Genomic DNA, 15,589 nt, shown 5'->3' on the forward strand with positions numbered 1-15,589 from the left:
TAATTAGATTGACTAGTGCTTTGTCTATTTTGTTTATTTTTTTAAAGTACTAGCTTCTAGTCTTTATTAGTTCAATAGTTCTATCACTTTCGATTTTATTAATTTCTCCCTTAATTTTTAGTATCTCTAGTTTGGTTTTCTTCTGGGGTTTTTTAATTTGTTTGCTTTCAAGTTTTTTGATTTGCATTTCCAAGTCATTGATCTCTGCCCTCCCTAGTTTGTTAATATATGCACTCAGGGATACGAATTTTCCTCTGAGTACTGCTTTGGCTGCATCCCATAAGGTTTGAAAGGATGTCTCACCCATTGTCATTTTCCTCAATGAAATTATTAATTGTTTCTATTTGTTCTCTAACTAACCAATTTTGGAGTATCATATTATTTAATTTCTAATTAATTTTTTATTTGGTTCTTCATGTACCCTTACTGATGATTATTTTTATTGCCTTATTATCTGAAAATGCTGCATTTATGATTTCTGCTTTTCTGCATTTGTATGCCATGTTTCTGTGACCTAGTGTATGGTCAATCTTTGTGAATGTGCCATCTGGTGCTGAGAAGAAGGTGTTTTCCTTTTTGTCCTTATTTATTTTTCCCCATATGTCTATTAACTCTAATATTTCTAAGATTTCATTCACTTCTTTTACCTTTTTCTTATTTATTTTTTATTTGTTTTTATCTCAATTTGATAGTGGTTGGTTCACATCTCCCACTAATATGGTTTTACTGTCTATTTTCTCCTTCAATTCTCCTAGTTTCTCCATTAGAAATTTCGGTGCTATACTATTTGGTGCATACATGTTGGTTTGTTTTCATAAGTATCTTCTCCCTGACTAGCCAAATAAATAGTTTTTGGCATTATCTGACTCATCCTCACTTTTTGATCCTCATGGTCATACTGAAATTGTTGAGCAATGACTCACCCAGGGGTCAACTTCAAATTTAGTTCCACTAAAGCCCTTTCTTCCCTTTCCAGGATTCTTGTAACTTCCTTCTATTTCCTCATTATCTATAGTACCTTTTAACAAAGTATATTTACCTTCCCTATCCCTTTTAATCAGGTCTAATTTTGCTTTGGCTTTGTCAGATATCATGATTGCAAATCCTGCCTTCTTTCTATCAGTTGAGGCCCAAAAGGTCTTACTCCATCCTTTAATTCTGACCTTGTTAATATCAACCCGCCTCATATGTGTTTCTTGAAGACATCATATGGTAGGGTTTTGGATTCTAATCTATTCTGCTATTCATCTACATTTTATGGGTGAGTTCATCCCATTCACGTTCAAAGTTATGTTTGTCACATGTGGACTCCCTGGCATTTTGATATCCTCCCCTAATTCTGACCTTTCTTCTTCAGCTATAACCTTTTAAGCCAGTGATTTACTTTAAATCAGTCCCCCTAGTCCCCTCCCTTGATGTGTTTCCCTTTCTAGCCCTTCCCTTTTTGTTCCCTTTCCCTCCCCCCTCTCCTTCCCTTCCTTTTTGTGTTCCCTCCCCCACCACCACCACCTTGGTTTTCCCTTCTCCCTTACCCTGTTGGATGAGATAAAATTCAAGATCCCAATGGATCTGGATGCTCTTACCTCTCAGAGTTGATTTCACTGAGAGTAAGGTTTAAATAAAAACTCTCTTCCTCTCCTTCCTATAGAATTCTTCCCCTCCCCTTCCCATGTGTATCTTTGTGCGAGAAAGATTATTCTATTTAGGTTTTTTTTTCTATTTCTTGGAGTATATCTTAGTACCATCAACAATTCCCCCTCCCTTTTCTTTCTATCCCCCCCTTTCTCCATATCATCTTGATGCCCCAAACTTTCCCTATGCATGATTCTTCTTACGACTATAATGATGCATACAATTTTTGAGAGTTACACATCACATTTTCCCCACATATTAATATATATAATTTGATATAAATGTAGTCCTTATAGAAGTGAGTTTGAATAAACGAACAAGATAACATTTTTCTCCTTTTCCCTTTCCTTCATATTTACCTTTTCATGTTTCTCTTTCTCTTTGTGTTTGGATGTCAAACTTTCCACAGAGCTCTGGTCTTTTCTTTACAAACACTTGGAAATCTTGTATTTTGTTGAATGCCCATACTTTCCCCTGGAAGTATATAGTCAGTTTTGATGGATAGCTGATTCTTGGTTGAAGACCCAGCTCTTGCTTTTCTGAATATCATGTTCCATGCCTTACAGTTGTTCAGAGGGGAAATTGCTAGGTCTTATGTGACCCTGATTAGTGTTCCTTTATATCTAAATTGTCTTTTTCTGGCTTCTTTTGAAAGATTTTTTTGTTTTGCTTGGAAGCTTTGGAATTTGGCATTTACATTCCTGGGAGTTGACTTTTGGGGATTTAGTGTAGAGGATGTTCTGTGAAGTCTTTCAATGCATATTTTGTCCCCTTGTTCTAGAATCTCTGGGCAGTTTTCTTTGATGATATCATGTGTTATGATATCAAGATTACTGTTTATTTCTGACATCTTTTTGATAATTTCTAATTTAAATTCTTCAAGAGTTTGTGGATAATTTCCATTTCCTTTGGAAGGTTTTGGAGCATTTGTTTGTGTTTCCTCTTCTATCTCCTCTGTATTTTGTATTTTTGCTCCATAAAATGTGTCCAAAGTCATCCCCTTCTTGCTTTTCTTGGTGTTTGGAGTCTTTCACTTCTATACTGTTTGCCATCACTATGGTTTTTCTTCCCCTTTCCAGTCAGAATTCTGAGTGAGGAGGACTGGCTCTTAGTGTATCTGTCTGATGGTCTGAGGCTTTAGCCCCAGACAAATTGTCCGTTGTACGCAGTTGTGCTGTCTTCCCGGGGAAGCCCCAGGGTCTGACCTCCCCTGCCTGCTGGCTTTTCGGTTGTTACTACTCTCAGTTCCCTCCAGTTGCTTCTCCACTGCCTTGCTTCCATGCTCTGAGCCTGGCACAGCACAGTCAGCAAGGTACCTCTGTGCCTTTGCCAGCCCTGAGGGTCCTGTCCTTTCAGAGGGCCCTGCACTCTAAGGGGGGAGGGGTCCTGGCCTCCCTAAGCTCTGAGGACTCCTGATGGGATTATGTTCAGCTGGGTTGGGCTGGATGTACCCTGAGGCCAAAACCTCCTGGAAGGCTGTAGCAATATAAAGTGTCTCCATCTCTGTGACCAGTCTGCCTGCTCTTCCTTGCCTCTCCAGCTCCTTCCCTACTGCCTGTGTTCCAAGCTCTGAGCCTGGCACAGCCTCGCCCGCAAGGTACACCCTCCAGACAAGCTCCTTTGCCCGCCCAGAGGTATCCGCTGCCCCTGAGGCTTAACACTCTAGTTGGGGGGGGGGGGATGTCCTGGGACCTTCTTTCTGCTTTCCCCTTAAACCTGAGTGTTCTCGAATTCAGGCTTTTGGGGGGAAGTACCTTTTGGATTGAGTCCAACAGGAGGGTTCCTTGGCTCTGTCTTGTTGTTTGCTTTGATTTTCAGTCCCCTAGGAGCATTCAGTTTGTAATTGGTAAGGATGGGTATTCAGAGTTCTGTACTTTTGCTGCTTCTATGCCCCCATCTTGACTCTGCCTCCTTAGTGCTGTCTTGAGAAAAAAAAATTTTTTCAAATTCCAGGGCCTTTTATGAAGGCAAACTTTTGGGAATATCTTGGACACCATTAAGACATAATCACATTTTATATCACTAAAGACAACAGTTCTCTAGTCTAATTTCTGTTTGCTTACCAGGTATGAGAATACCAATGCACAAACTAACCAAAGTAAGATTAATATTTTTCTAGGCAAGTCATTAGGAGTTTCTTTGAAAGTCATTAGAAGTTGTAGGAATAAATACTTCTACTGTTGTAACCATCTTAGATTAGCTTATTGAAATTTATAGTGATTAAAAAATTTGACTGTGGAAATTCTAATTATATCTGTTTTGTTTTTGTTTATCAAAGTGAGTTCACCAATGGATGAGGTACTGGCTTCCTTGAAACGTGGTAGTTTTCATCTGAAAAAGGTTGAACAACGAACTCTGCCTCCTTTTCCTGATGAAGATGATAGTAATAACATCTTGGCACAGATAAGGAAAGGGGTAAAACTGAAGAAGGTACAAAAGGAAGTTTTGAGAGAGTCCTTCACGCTTTTGCCTGATACAGACCCACTAACACGTAGCATTCATGAAGCACTTCGAAGAATTAAAGAAGCGTCACCAGAATCTGAGGATGAAGAAGAGAGTTTGCCTTGCACAGATTGGGAAAACTAACATGTAAATGATCCTGTCTTTGTCAAAAATATTTTCAAAAGATTTTTTTTGTTGTTGTTTGGGGGTAGTAATATGGGTAATTAAAGTTGAGTTATAATTTGATGGTTTAATCATATTGTTTACCATATTCTTACTACATTGTCATGAATAATAAACTTTTTACATTTATTCATTCCTTAAATCAGTGGATCAGAGAAATAAGTTTTTGAGGTATTTAAGCACCTGAATGATCCCTACAGTATCACTATCTCCTTAGTAATATCCTTTTTAAAAGTGAAGCAGACTTTTACAAATTGTCATCAACACATTCTAAATGTATGTGTATCTTTAAGTTTTCTGTATTTCTGACTTAAAGAAATTGATAGTTACTATTTTAGGCTAAATAATTTCAAATCAGAAAGAAAAATAGTACTTCCTATGTGCACTGAATTTTAACAGTACCTTCCCACAGAGTCACTTTTTTAGTATTAAGTCTTTGCTAGATCATAGGAACAAGAAATTGCCAATAATAGTTACTTCTCCATTTCCCCCACAGATTTGTGGGGGGTTAGGGTTAGTAGGCAGTGTAGTAAATTATTTAATGATTACTAAAACATCTGAATGAATTCACCTAAAGATTTCTTTTTGTGTAGCAGTGGGGATAGGGGCAGGGAGATGTAGAAAATTAGACCATACTTTATTGTGAGTTGAACTACAAATTAGACCTAATATTACATAAAATTAAGAAATGGAATTATCTCATGTTTAAAATAATAATATAGTTTTGTGAATTTCACTTGGGTTTATTGACATATCCATTAAGATAAATAAGGATACCTAGTTCTCTTCTCCTTTTTCAGCCTCATTTTTAATGCATAGTATGCCTCTGACTTTATCTAGGATGTTGATTAAGAATGTTGATCAGAACAGAATTCAGCACAGAGACCTCTGACCCACCATTAGAAACATTCCCTTACTCCGGGTTGGATGTTGGTCCATAATGAAGATGAAGGTGGTAGTACATTTAAGATAGTCCATCTCCCCTCTTCTCCATGATCACCAAGAGCAGTTAGCAAAATAAATTCTTTAAACATTCTTAGCTATAATTGGTTGAGGCTATACTAGTGATTTGAACTCATTAAGAGCAATTAAATATTCTTAAAAGGATATTAATTCTATATTCTCTGATACTCAAAGTATCACAGATTGAGAGCTAGAAAAGATATTGGGAGTTCATCTAATTCAAACCTCTCTCATTTTATAGTTGGGGACATTGAGACTTAGAGATGTAATGGTTTCATAGATAATAAGTGGAAAAAATGAGATTCAAATCTCAGTACTCTTACAAATCCAGGATCCTTGCATTATACCTTCCTGCCCTGCGAAACATTATTCTGTTGTCCTTATAGTCATTCTTGATTGAGAAAATAAAAAGAGAAGCTAGGTATCTTCATTTCGTTTCTGCTGTGCATTATCATTATCCTGTTCATCCCCAAGGCTTTCCTTTCTCTCACCTCATTTCCTGGGTTTTTGTCTTCCTCATACTATTCTCATAGGACCTTGCTCCTTTTCTATTCATCTTTGCTTTTTACCACTTCTAGTTCTGAAGTCAATCTCTTCAGAGATCTCCTTTTCATTCTTGTATTTGTGATTTTTTTCCCTTAGAATTTAGTCTTTCATAGCTTCTCTGTCTCTCTTAAATGAACTTGCCTTTTTAGTCTCAGGTAATGGAGAGGTATCTTTTCATTGATCTTTTGGATTCATATCATTCTCTTTTATGTCTGTGATGAATAGGAAGTGTTTTGTTTTGGACCATGTTAAGATGACATGGTAGCCTCCAACTAGCTGGTCGATTGCTTCTACTTCCCCAGCTGCCTCCAGAAGAGTTTGACTAGTCATATCCTCTACTTCTCTAAAAGTGCAATTAAGTAAGGCAAGTCAGGAACTTTTTTTGGGTTTTAGTAGGAAGAGATCTCCAGGAACGTTCCAGACAATGATGTTAAGTGATAGCAACTATATCCTGCCTCTGCCAATTTTGTCATTTGTAAGTTGTTATAGTTGCTCTTTGATTATTCTCTCCCTGTCATCTGTGCCCTCAATTGTTGACCGATTACATATATATATATATATATATATTCATATTCTTAGTTTGATCATTAGTGTAATGTTTTTATGTATGTTGATCTTATTTGAGCCTCATGACAAGCCTATCAAGAGTTGCTATTAGTATCTAGTATTCCTATTTTACAAAGGAAGAAATGAAGGCAAATAAGTTTGGTGACATGCTTATGGTTACATACTGGCACTGCTGGATGTGAACCTAGGACTTCTGACCTCACCCTGCTTTCTACTGATTGATCTCTTTTTGGTAAATTAGATGTGAATTCTTGGAAGTTGAGCACTAAGAAGATTTTCTAATACAACCGCATTATTTTATGGATGACGAAGCATTACCACTGGGACTAGAAACTAGATAAATGCCTAGAAAGAAATTTGTATAAATCCTTCCTGTTCAGTAGGAAAAACAGATGAAGCCATATAGATTCTAGTCTTTGCTTTGCTTTTTAGAGATTGAATTTGAAAAGAATGAATTCTTAAGTAATTCTGTCTGTATAGATGTCACATACACAGTATTTAGAAATGGATACAATTGTGGTGCTTTCATTTGGTTTCATTTTCATTTTTTCCTCTTAAAAAGAAATCTGTTTTGTGCTGGCTATATATACAAGGCATTGTCCTAGGCCTTTTCAAAGAAACAGATAGAGATGGTCCTTCTTCCTCAAAGACCTTATCATCCCTCCAAGGTAGTGCTAAGATTGGCAAAAAGAACTTGAAATCAGTTACATGATGAGAAATATAACTTTGTGGAGCACTGGGGATCTGTGAAGTGTTGACTTAGAAGATTTGAATATAATACGGTGAAATCATGGACCTTAAAGCATTATTACATGTAGAATTTACAGAAGAGTGGTAAGGGCTAGGCAATGGGGGTGAAGTGACTTGCCAGGGGTCACACAGCCGGGAAGTGTCTGAGGACAGATTTGAACCCAGGACCTCCTGTCTCTAGGCCTGGCTCTCAATCCACTGACTACCCAGCTGCCCCCACATATAGAATATTCTTGATACAGCATCTATAAAATAGGCCTGCCCCTTAAAGCCAATTAATTCCACTGTACTTTTATGGGAAAACTGAAAAAAAATGGTGAATGTTTGTTTTTTTTTTCATTTAGACCATTTATCATTGGATAGTTTAGTTGTCCCGGTCACATACAAAATGCTGAATATGCATGGCGGGAAAATATCCTTTCATTGTGTTAATAGAGCCTTTGCAATGCTTATCTTATGGTTGGCTGGTTTTTTAAGATGTATCTTTGCACTACCTGTCCACAAGGAGGCAGGATGGTGCAGTGGAAAGGCACTGGATTTGCAGTCAGAGGACCTGGATTTATTATTACTTGTGTAACCTTGGTTGAGTCATTTAACCTTTAAGCTTCAGTTTCCTCATATGTCCAATCAGGGTTTGGCTTCAGCCTCTTTAAGGGCTATTCCTCTTCAAAATCTGTGATCTCTGGAGTCTCCCATTACACCACCCTGTTTATCAATGACTGTCTGTAAGGCTTGAGTCAGACACACACACAGAAGCACTAGCCCAGACAAAAGAAAATTTTAGCTAGCTCAGAACAAGTTTTGGAAATCATCTCTCATAACAAAGAATGATAGTTAAGCCGTTACAGTGACCACAGCATGGCAATACATGTAACATTCTACAGGAAAAACATTACCTCTAACAGGTTCTATTTTTTAACAATGTTGTTTTTGTGTTTTTGAAAACAGGTGACTTAAAGCCACTGAGAGGAAAAATAATGCCCACAGTTGAAGATGCTCTTCCTGCTCCTTTGGGGAAAATGTGTAAGCAGTTTGATTGTGCAGTCTAGAGGGCACTACGTCTGTGTGCGGGAAGGGAAGTCATTTTATCGGTCATCGTCACGTTTCTATCCATTCACGTGGAGGTGAAACAAAATGAATTTTAGGCGTGCGTTGTATGTAATTACAATGAAGAGAATGTGTCTGGGATACGCTCTCCCAGTTCTTTGAAAAGCACTTTTTTCCCCATTTACATCAATAGAATGGCCAGTGAAAAGTTGGAAGAATGTTTTGGCATTGATATCTACTGTGATTTTCTATCGGGACTGCTTTGAAATCTGCCCTTCGGTGCACTGAGAAATCATCTGCTTGAAAAACAGCTTCTTCCACTTCAGTTCCATCCACAAACAGTTGAACATTCTCTAAAAAGAGCAAAAGTCTCGTTTATCCTCGTAGTTGTACGATAGGAATTCTAAGAAATTCAGATGGAAAATCGACCCAAACTTCCATAATTGTTCATCTCCAAAAGAATTTCCATAAAGATGTCCAGTGACATCTGACTAGAGAAGTAGAGTAATCATGGAGATCCACATATTCGTATTTATTTGCAATGACACGATATCCTTACTCTGGCACGTTTCTAGAAAGCCACCCAGTCACAGTCTTACACTTTGAATGTCTTTGCAGTCAAACTGTCCGTGCGCTTTGAAACATAATTCTGTCCATAATTCTGAGTTGGTAGTCGTTTGAACTTTCTGTGCAACATTCTTAGGAGAAGCAATACTTTGTCATTTGATCGTATTTCCAATGCATTTGAGTCTTTCTGTTGGAACGGTTACTTTTATTATTGTAGCTCATGAATTTTCTCTTTGGAATCACAGGTGAAGATCGATTGCCTAGTGAGGCCCCAGGACACTGTGGCCTTCTCTCAATTGGTTTGTGTGCTCCCAGGGACTTCCAAAAGTAGACACCTATGGCATAGCCTCCTCAGCTGACAGTTCACCACCTTCCAGTCCTCTGAAGGAAAACTGAGGAGCTGAAAACTAGTAGCTTTGAAGCCATTTCTTTTTTGCCATCCATCCGGGCTACTAAAAGATTCATCTGTTCACAGTTGTGAATCATTAAGCATCTCAATTAGACTAAATAGTTCGAATCCTTCAGTCGAATCTTTCTCTATTAAGGGGAATCTATCTTGGCCCCTGTACAAAAAGAATTGAACTCCTGCAGTCACAGAGGGCTCTTGCGAGAAGCCAATCCTCTAAAATCTTCCAGTGTTAAAGTACCAGGATGCAGACGGCTACTCCTGTGCTAGTGAATGGGGAAAATGATGGCCATGCCCTCCTGACAATTCCCATTTCTTTTCGAAACAATCAGGAGGGGGGGAGTGAGAGCCAACGGGGTCCTCTGGCAAAGGGCTTAGCTCATTCCGATGTCTTGGCTTTAAAAAAAGAACTTGTCCACTTGCATATTGATCTTGCCAAGTATTCTTTATCGGTTGTTGAAGACTTTAGGGAAATATTTGGAAAGTGCTCATGGTCAGCCTTTTTCCGAAGTGGCATTCTTGTCATTCAGGCCACATTCTGCAGATTCATATATTCCCTAGGCAGATGAGTAAATTGAATATATGACATTTCGGTTATCCTAGAATCTTTAAACAATTTTTAAAAAGTTATTGCATGACAGTAAAACAATTAAAAATCACTTTTTAATGCAAAAAATGTTTTGAGTTTAGAGATACTGTTTTGGTTAGCAGCTTTGTAAACAATTACATATATGGAATAAAAAGAACTCCCATTTCAGCTGTACAAGTTTTCCTACCTTGGGACTTCCTGTCCTGGAAGTGATCTCATTTACTAATACATAGAACTAAGGAGAGACCCTTTTAAATTAACAGCAGCGTGCACATGGAACCTTTGGTGGGATTATTTCATTTTATGAAGCAGAATTGGGCTTAAGGAACATCCGTCTTCTGCCACATTCAGATACCAAAAGCACTTCATTGTAAGGCAATCTTAATTAAGAGTTTCCATTGCCATTAGTGTGATGCGCTCACAGCAAGGCTACATTGCTTATTATCAAGTTGATTTCCAATGACGAGATGACTGAGTCACTCCACCAATTACTAATATAATTTATGTAATTTTTTTTAAACATGAAATTTCAGGTCCCAACAGAGTTAAGCAAAATTATATTCTTTCCTTCCTCAGCAAAATGATCCCCCATTAAAATAGGCTGATTGTATTGGCCTTCGCATTAACCCTATACATACATTGTAGCTGTGTTTATAGAATTTATAATAGCTACTTGCCACATTGAAAATGTTATCTGATTTACTCCTTTCCAATTAAACCTCTGATTCAAACAATTTTATTACTGTTAATCTATCATGTTTCCATAATGAGAATTAGAAGTTAATATGCAATCTGAGCTGCCGTGCACTTAAATGGGAAAGCAAAGTGTGGATCGACTTTGGGGTGTTTGAAGGTCAACATTACAGTTCCCCTAGAGTCCGTTTCATGTTTTTCTCCTATTCATAGAATTGAGCTTGTACACACAGCCATGTACAGTGTATAGAAAAAGCATTCCTGATGCTGCATAATCTTGGGGGTGCTCTCACAGTATGGGGAAATGTGCCTCGCTCGGGAGGCTTTTCAGCGATGGTTATCCTACTTGTTTGACATACTTTGCAGACTTACTGAGCATGTGAGCAGGATAAAAATAATGATTCCAAAGTTCCATCCCCTCAACCTTGGAGCAGAAATGTTTTTATAAAGTACATTTTGAAAAGAGCCACAATATATTCTTTCATGCCTTTCCATTCCCATGAAATGAGAGCCCTTTCGTCCACTTTTGTGTAATAGAAATTATCCCCTTGTTTATTACAAGCTGAATGAGATGCATAATGACAGTAGATGATCTCGGGGTGCCATATACAAGGCCATTTGCTGTAAAGCCATCTCAAGCCATGAGGAGTGAGCATATTGCTGCCATCCCAGACACCAAGAGTTCAGTCATAAGTAAAACAAAAGGAAGCCCAAATGGAAGGACGGCATTTGGACTTTGGAATAGTCAGCAAAAGTTTTTATACATATCTATAAAAAGATATTTTAAAGTCATTTTTTTCATCTGTTATGTTTGTATAAGATGAAGGTAGCTTTTTTAGCTTAGGGGAAGGTTTTCTTTCTGCTTGTGATTTGGTTTTTTATAAAACCCAAAACAAAACCCTGTTTTAAAGTTTTATCATCTAACCCACACAGTTAACATCATCTATTTACTTGTAAAGAACTCTAGTGTCTTTAGAGACAATATCAGGGATTGGGGGTTTCAGGGGATGGCTTTACAGGGCCATTTTGCTTTTAACATGGTTTTCATTTAGTAGAATATTTCAGAACTCTGGCAGATGCATTATTGAGATGCAACCAATCCATAAGAGACACCATAAGCTTAATTGTTGTTAACCTTTGTTCTCTTTGTTGCACTGAATTAAGATTATAATTTATAAGGCTCTATTTTCATTTTAAACAGATTTTATTTTCTTTTAAGTAATTATATTATTCTGTTATTTCTGGCAAAATTCCCCAAAGCAATGAAAGACAAAACTTTATGCATAGCATTAGAGAGTTGATATCTTACAAAGCAGTGAGAGTCATTTCAGAAAAAGGAGGGAGGTCAAAGTGGAAGCACCTTACCAGTGGAGCACATTGCATTCATTGTGAACTGCTGGCAGATACAGAAGTTACCTTGTGAACTTCGTTGCAAAGTGTTGTCTAGCTCAAGCACACTGACAGATGTCACTGATTAAATTAGTTGCTCTGTAAAAGGAAGCAGTGAATATTTTCTAGCCTATAAATAGAGTGTAATTTAAGAAGTTTTCCTATAAAATGAGTTTCTATTGCTGCCTAAACTGTCATGTATGGAAACAGGTTTTTAAAGGTGGGAGGAGATGCCAGTCTATTTCCTGGTTTGGTTTTTATACATGTTCTTGTGTGTGCACACACGTGCGCACACCTATATCTGTTGTTTGTCTCATGTCTAGAGTTATTTTTAAAGGTCTCTTCATTCCAGATTCCTGAATTTGGCCAACAGTGTTTACACCTTGGAATCTGTAGGAAATCATTGTGATTTCATTTTAACAAAGTAAATCTTTCATCATCAATTGGCGTCGAGGAATTCCATAATCACTGAACAAATGTTCTTCCCTTCTACAATTCCCTTAAAATGCTTGTTTGGAAAATGTCGGATGTTGACACCTGGCAATTGTTACCAGATTTGTGGTTCCACTGAGTGTACGTACGGGGGAATGTCGTGTATCATTTGTTCAGAAACAAAGGGTTAAAGTCACTTTTTAGAAGACATGCATGTTCTCTCTCCTTGGTTGATTGTGAAAGGGCACAACAATTATTACTATTCTAACTTCTCACAAGATCTTCTCATTTTTAAGAAGTCACCCCAGGCAGGAAACGGGGATTCCCCCAGTTGTGAAGCCAGAGACTCAGACAATTTGACCCGTACCGTGAACTCTTGACCTTTGATTATCTCCACAGCCCATCGTACTGTATGTCTTGCCAAGTGTGAAACCACAATACGCAGTTTATGAAGAATAGAAAGCTACCGATCATTTTGCATGAGTGCAGCTCATTAGGGTTAATTAAACTGGCATTTTTCAGCCTGTCTGGATAAATGAAAATTCTAATGGCAAATTGATCCATCCTTCACTAGCTTTGTGCAATATTATAAAAGTAGGGGAAAAAACACACTAGCACATTGTGCTTGGCTTTAAGAAGTTCCTTAACAGTTGCATTTGAGTGGACATTTTAAATGCACATTGTATTGTAAATGCCAACTCTCGCAAATTTACAATACTTCATAATAGTCGACATTCTAAAGTATTAAGTAACAGCGTAAAGAAAAAAACTAAGCAAGCATTTAGAGCAATACTATGAAATCTCCAATAATTGTTTTGACTGTTGCCTTTTTCTTTTTCTTTCGTGCAACTTTTCTGCAATGTAATTATTGTATTGCTTTATCTTTCATGTTTTTTACACTCATAACTTCAAAGGTAAAATATTCTACACCAAGTACTGCAATCACTTTTCTCTTCTTGTACATGCAATGTAACAACATACAGTTTTGGTGCTTAACAATATTCTTTTTTTTCTTTAATAAAGGATATTTATTTGAATTGCTTGAGTTTGCTTACTCATTTTTTTGCATATTGTAAACCTTAAAATTTCTTAGACTTATAAATGTTGGAAATTTCACCATTGGGACATTTCATACTTGGAAAATTTCTTACTGATAGTGTATTGGAATGGGAACCCCATTGGCATGGGAGGTTCCTCCTCCTCCCTTCTTAAGATTACTTTAGGACAGAAACCTTTTGCTGAACAATGGAAAGGACTTTGACCTATGCTTAAGCATAGAACAGGAATTTCTTTGAGTCATGATTGATTTTAGAATTGATACAATAGAGATACTTGGAATGACAGAATCAGGTCTTGGAAAATACAATCTCCACCCCACTCAGTCCTAACAGGATTTAGGAAGGGCTGCAGCCTAGATCAAAGATTTAATCATTTGAGAATAAGACCTCCAACAGACATGTGCAAAGCCACAGACCTCTGGGTGGTCCTGGGTTAAGCTAGAGCCACCATTGGCACAGGGAAAATGATGGACAGTGATTGGTAGATGTGAGAACTGAGGGGAGGCAACTTGGATGGTTTCCTTAAAGATAGAGGGGTCTGAGGACTGAGGGGGGGTTGGAGAGTTTTGGCTCTGAGTGGTTGGAGAGGTGCTCTGAGAAGCTTGCTCTGAAGGAAGCTGGAGGTGTGGGGGCCCTGAGACTGTTTCTCCATTTTGGTCACGTGAGTGATAGGGACTGATCTCTTTTCTTTGCCCCAGCTATCTAAGGGCTTGGGCCTTTTGGCCCAGCCTAAACAGAGGGGGTATTTAAGCCCTATTCCCTTCTCTCCCCTTTCTCTCTCTCTAATTCCTTTCTTCCTCCTGTTTGCAATTAAACTCTATAAAAGGTTGACGGCTGACTTGAGTTTTCATTTAGGAATTACATAGCTGAATTCCTTGGCGACCTTAAATTAATATATATCAGTCTTTTAAAAGTGATTTCCTTGTCACAATATTTGTGCTTATTTTAGGGGGAATGGGCAATTCATGTAAATCTTACCTTTCAGACATGCTGTAGAGTATAATTCTCATTTACTTTCCTCACCACTTTTTGTGGTAAGATAATCTCATTAGTTGAAGATACAGATGGGATCAGAGGTACTGATTTTATTTGTACATCACTGTGGGGAGGAGAGAGGAGGATAATCCTGTGATTTCTCCCAATATCAAGAGATTTTATTATGGTACAGCAATGATACAAACAGAAATTGTATTGAATTTCACTTAATGTAGTAGTCATTACTAATACAAAACAAAAAGGAGCCTTATTGTGTAAGATGTAGAGTAGTATTTTGTGAAAATATTTTTTTCCTAACCAAAAAAAAGTGCTAACTCCATTTAACGAGGAATTTTATCTCATTTGTGTGGATTTAGGGGGAATGGAGCTAAAATTAATCTTCCAGCACTTTCAAGTGATTTGGATATTTTTTTATGACATCTACCTAGATGACTGCCATTTTGTAATAGAGGGATTCAGGTTTCCTATCTTCTGATGTAAGCTGTAACCCACAGAAAACCTAGAAATTAAAATAACAAAAACAGGATAAAACTTCAACTAGATTCCACAGTTGGAGTCAGCTGGAGTGGATGGTCTACTTTATTCACAGGGATTTCTAATCTTTCACCCTTGTGCTCCTTGCCAGGCCCCATATCCTTTGATGATCTCTTCCAGCACTCTAGTGGTCCTCTCCTCTTAACCACTGTCTCCGGCTTGTGTTATTTCAGACAGAGCAACAGTCCTTGGGATGTACTTGCTTATATCTTCCCCCTTAAAGGAAGCAGAAAGAAATGAACAAAATGAGCAAAGTGGGCAGTGCTAGCTCCCTTTGAGTTGAACCTTACGTGTAGCTTAATTTTTACTAAGTGGGAATTCATATTGAAAAAGTATCATGAAAGTAAATGTAAGGTCTAGGTGGTATTGGCTATTGGCAGATAAAACATCGATCTGTATGTCAAGGTCTGAAATGCAACCAGTGACCTCAGGGTTTGATCCATTGCAGATTAATAGAAAAAGTTTATACCTAATCCATTCTGAATATGAGTGCATTGTGATATGCTGGCTAGCTTAAAATTATTTTCCAGTTCATTTCATCTTAATTCATTTAGACCACAAAAATACTTAATACCTGACCCTTGTTATTTGAGTCCACAGCTCCAGTTTGTGGGGGAGAGGAGAAAAGATTCAGAATTCATGTGACCGTATGAGGATAAAAGTACTCTTTCATCTGATGTGAATGGACTGATAAAATAATTTGTAGACCATGCAATAAAATTAATGAATAAAGGAAATATGAGCAAAAACTACAGACAAGTGGAGACAAATGACACTTAGAATAGCAATTGGGGA

At 37.6% G+C, this 15,589-nt stretch overlaps 1 protein-coding gene across 3 annotated transcripts in view; it reads left to right on the top strand.

The window, feature by feature from the left end:
- Positions 1 to 15,589, top strand: part of JMY (junction mediating and regulatory protein, p53 cofactor) — a 120,371-nt gene that overhangs the window by 93,276 nt on the left and 11,506 nt on the right. For 2 of the 3 annotated variants that reach the window (XM_056824803.1, XM_056824805.1), the window contains exons 10-11: positions 3,911 to 4,221; positions 8,032 to 13,243. In XM_056824803.1, the coding sequence (XP_056680781.1) occupies positions 3,911 to 4,218 (308 nt within the window). In that variant the 3' untranslated portion in view covers positions 4,219 to 4,221; positions 8,032 to 13,243. Of the gene's footprint in view, positions 1 to 3,910; positions 4,222 to 8,031; positions 13,244 to 15,589 lie in introns of those variants that run through there. The other variant, XM_056824804.1, reaches the window with a different exon arrangement.

Source organism: Monodelphis domestica, chromosome 3 (assembly GCF_027887165.1).
Source record: "Monodelphis domestica isolate mMonDom1 chromosome 3, mMonDom1.pri, whole genome shotgun sequence".
In the NCBI taxonomy this organism is placed as follows: Eukaryota; Metazoa; Chordata; class Mammalia; order Didelphimorphia; family Didelphidae; genus Monodelphis; species Monodelphis domestica.